Source organism: Procambarus clarkii, chromosome 63 (genome assembly GCF_040958095.1).
Source record: "Procambarus clarkii isolate CNS0578487 chromosome 63, FALCON_Pclarkii_2.0, whole genome shotgun sequence".
Lineage (NCBI taxonomy): Eukaryota > Metazoa > Arthropoda > Malacostraca > Decapoda > Cambaridae > Procambarus > Procambarus clarkii.
Genome location: NC_091212.1, coordinates 33,315,761 through 33,319,074, shown reverse-complemented (window position 1 = coordinate 33,319,074; position 3,314 = coordinate 33,315,761). Strand labels below are relative to the sequence as shown.

Below are 3,314 nucleotides of genomic sequence, written 5' to 3'. Positions count from 1 at the left end.
GTATGGGATCAGTTGTGGCCACTCACTGTATTGGAACAGTTGTGGCCACCCACTGTATGGGAACAGTTGTGGCCACTCACTGTATGGGAACAGTTGTGGCCACTCACTGTATTGGAAGAGTTGTGGCCACCCACTGTATGGGAACAGTTGTGTCCACTCATTGTATTGGAACACTTGTGGCCACCTACTTTATGGGAACAGTTGTGGCCACACACTCACCACAAGCCTGGACGGGCAGGGGTGCGGCCAGTGTGGCCATCGCAGGTCGTGTGGAAGACTGCCAGGCGGATTTCCGTTTCTTATTCCGGATTGACAAGTTTTCACAATATATTTTACTTGTATGACCAACTTGAAGTCGAGAAAAGGTGAGTGAGTTAGTAAGCGAGTGAATAAGTGAGTGCGCGCGTGTGTATGTGTGTGTGTGCGCTCGCGCGTGTGTTTATTGCGTAGATGCATACTAAGAAACGGTAAACTAACCCTACCACTTTCACCCTCACCGGAATGTTCCGAGCCAACTGGACCCTAAATTCGTGCAAGAGGTCCGTGTCTACAACCCGGACCGGAGTGCGCCACCCAGCAGCTTCACACACACTCACTCTCAAGCCAGCCTTCACCCCTTCAAACACAACCTTCTCCGGACATGAGCACTGGGGAAACTCACTAGTATAGAGTAAGCTTACGTCACTCCCTAAACGGACATGGCAACACCATGTGTAATTATTGCGTCATATCCTCTGCCACAGTCTGCTGCAGTACCAGAGGTCCCAGGAGATGGGGATCACCTCGTCTATAGTGCCAGAGGTTCCAGGAGATGGGGACCACCTCGTCTATAGTGCCAGAGGTTCCAGGAGATGGGGATCACCTCGTCTATAGTGCCAGAGGTTCCAGGAGATGGGGACCACCTCGTCTATAGTGCCAGAGGTTCCAGGAGATGGGGACCACCTCGTCTATAGTACCAGAGGTTCCAGGAGATGGGGATCACCTCGTCTATAGTGCCAGAGGTTCCAGGAGATGGGGACCACCTCGTCTATAGTGCCAGAGGTTCCAGGAGATGGGGACCACCTCGTCTATAGTACCAGAGGTTCCAGGAGATGGGGATCACCTCGTCTATAGTGCCAGAGGTTCCAGGAGATGGGGACCACCTCGTCTATAGTACCAGAGGTCCCAAGAGATGGGGACCACCTCGTCTATAGTACCAGAGGTCCCAAGAGATGGGGACCACCTCGTCTATAGTACCAGAGGTTCCAGGAGATGGGGACCACCTCGTCTATAGTGCCAGAGGTTCCAGGAGATGGGGATCACCTCGTCTATAGTGCCAGAGGTTCCAGGAGATGGGGACCACCTCGTCTATAGTGCCAGAGGTTCCAGGAGATGGGGACCACCTCGTCTATAGTACCAGAGGTTCCAGGAGATGGGGATCACCTCGTCTATAGTGCCAGAGGTTCCAGGAGATGGGGACCACCTCGTCTATAGTGCCAGAGGTTCCAGGAGATGGGGACCACCTCGTCTATAGTACCAGAGGTTCCAGGAGATGGGGATCACCTCGTGTATAGTGCCAGAGGTTCCAGGAGATGGGGACCACCTCGTCTATAGTACCAGAGGTCCCAAGAGATGGGGACCACCTCGTCTATAGTACCAGAGGTCCCAAGAGATGGGGACCACCTCGTCTATAGTACCAGAGGTCCCAAGAGATGGGGACCACCTCGTCTATAGTACCAGAGGTCCCAAGAGATGGGGACCACCTCGTCTATAGTACCAGAGGTCCCAAGAGATGGGGACCACCTCGTCTATAGTACCAGAGGTCCCAAGAGATGGGGACCACCTCGTCTAAAGTGCCAGAGGTGTTTAATACCAGCACTCAGATGCACGACACTCAGTAAGAATATACGATTTTCTTACAGTGAAGGAAACAATTATTATAATAAAAAGGCACTTTTGTAAGAGCGAAATATTCTCGGTTAACACAGAGTGCGTTTGGTTGTCTATCTTTAATTATCTATGTTACTATCTCCATAGATTTAAATATTTATGGAGTGATAGTTTTGTATTGGTAATACGTATGTTAAACCTGAGGTTACACATGAATACACAGGGTACGAGGGTAAGTTATACACAAGTACTCAAGGTGTTAATAGTGTATGTGGGGTGTTGGGAGATGTGTGTGACAGAGAGCAGTGATAACATATGTAGTGTCGCTGACTACATATGTTGGTACTGTGTTAGACTATGTGGCTTCTTGGCTGGGCTCATCTCTCCCAGGTCTAGAATATGAAAGAATAAACGTAGATAAAATGAGTAAAAATTGGTAGATGATTACACAGTTGATGGCTGTCTTGAAGAAAGAGGCTATGGACAAACAATTCACCGTGTCGGGGGACAGGCAGCCAGTGTATGTGCACACGTTAGGCTTGAATCTGGATCTCCCAAGAACGAACTCCTAACTCTTCCCCCTCCACACACACCACCACCAGGATACAATCCCACAAGAACCTGATTAACTCCTGGGTGTCTATTTACTGCCAGGTGAACAGAGCCATTAGGCAACAGGAAACCGCACCCTTCCATTTCTCTCCAGCATGGGATTCGAACCCAGAATTCTGGGTTGTAAGGCCAGAACAAAGCCAACGGTACTACCAGAGTACCAGGTGGGATGTGTACAAGAAATGTTTGGTTAAGAATGCCAAGGAAGCGTGGACAGTTGTACACACTGGCGGAGGAGAGAGAGATCCGCTTGCTACATCACCAATGGGGAAATGAATAATAACAGAATTTAAATGAATAAAGTTGGTAGACATGCTTCAGGTGTGTGGGAGGGTGTGTTGAGCAGACGTGCTTCAGGTGTGTTGAGCAGACGTGCTTCAGGTGTGTGGGAGGGTGTGTTGAGCAGACGTGCTTCAGGTGTGTTGAGCAGACGTGCTTCAGGTGTGTGGGAGGGTGTGTTGAGCAGACGTGCTTCAGGTGTGTTGAGCAGACGTGCTTCAGGTGTGTGGGAGGGTGTGTTGAGCAGACGTGCTTCAGGTGTGTTGAGCAGACGTGCTTCAGGTGTGTGGGAGGGTGTGTTGAGCAGACGTGCTTCAGGTGTGTTGAGCAGACGTGCTTCAGGTGTGTGGGAGGGTGTGTTGAGCAGACGTGCTTCAGGTGTGTTGAGCAGACGTGCTTCAGGTGTGTGGGAGGGTGTGTTGAGCAGACGTGCTTCAGGTGTGTTGAGCAGACGTGCTTCAGGTGTGTGGGAGGGTGTGTTGAGCAGACATGCTTCAGGTGTGTGGGAGGGTGTGTTGAGCAGACATGCTTCAGGTGTGTGGGAGGGTGTGCAG

General features: G+C 50.8%; 1 protein-coding gene across 1 annotated transcript in view; it reads right to left on the bottom strand.

Annotated features, from left to right (window-relative positions):
* Positions 1-2,770: 2,770 nt before the first annotated feature.
* Positions 2,771-3,314, bottom strand: part of LOC138354608 (cell surface glycoprotein 1-like) — a 4,352-nt gene continuing 3,808 nt past the window's right edge. The window contains exon 2 of the mRNA XM_069308986.1: positions 2,771-3,314. This exon is cut by the window's right edge and continues 1,789 nt beyond it. Coding sequence (XP_069165087.1) covers positions 2,771-3,314 — 544 coding nt within the window.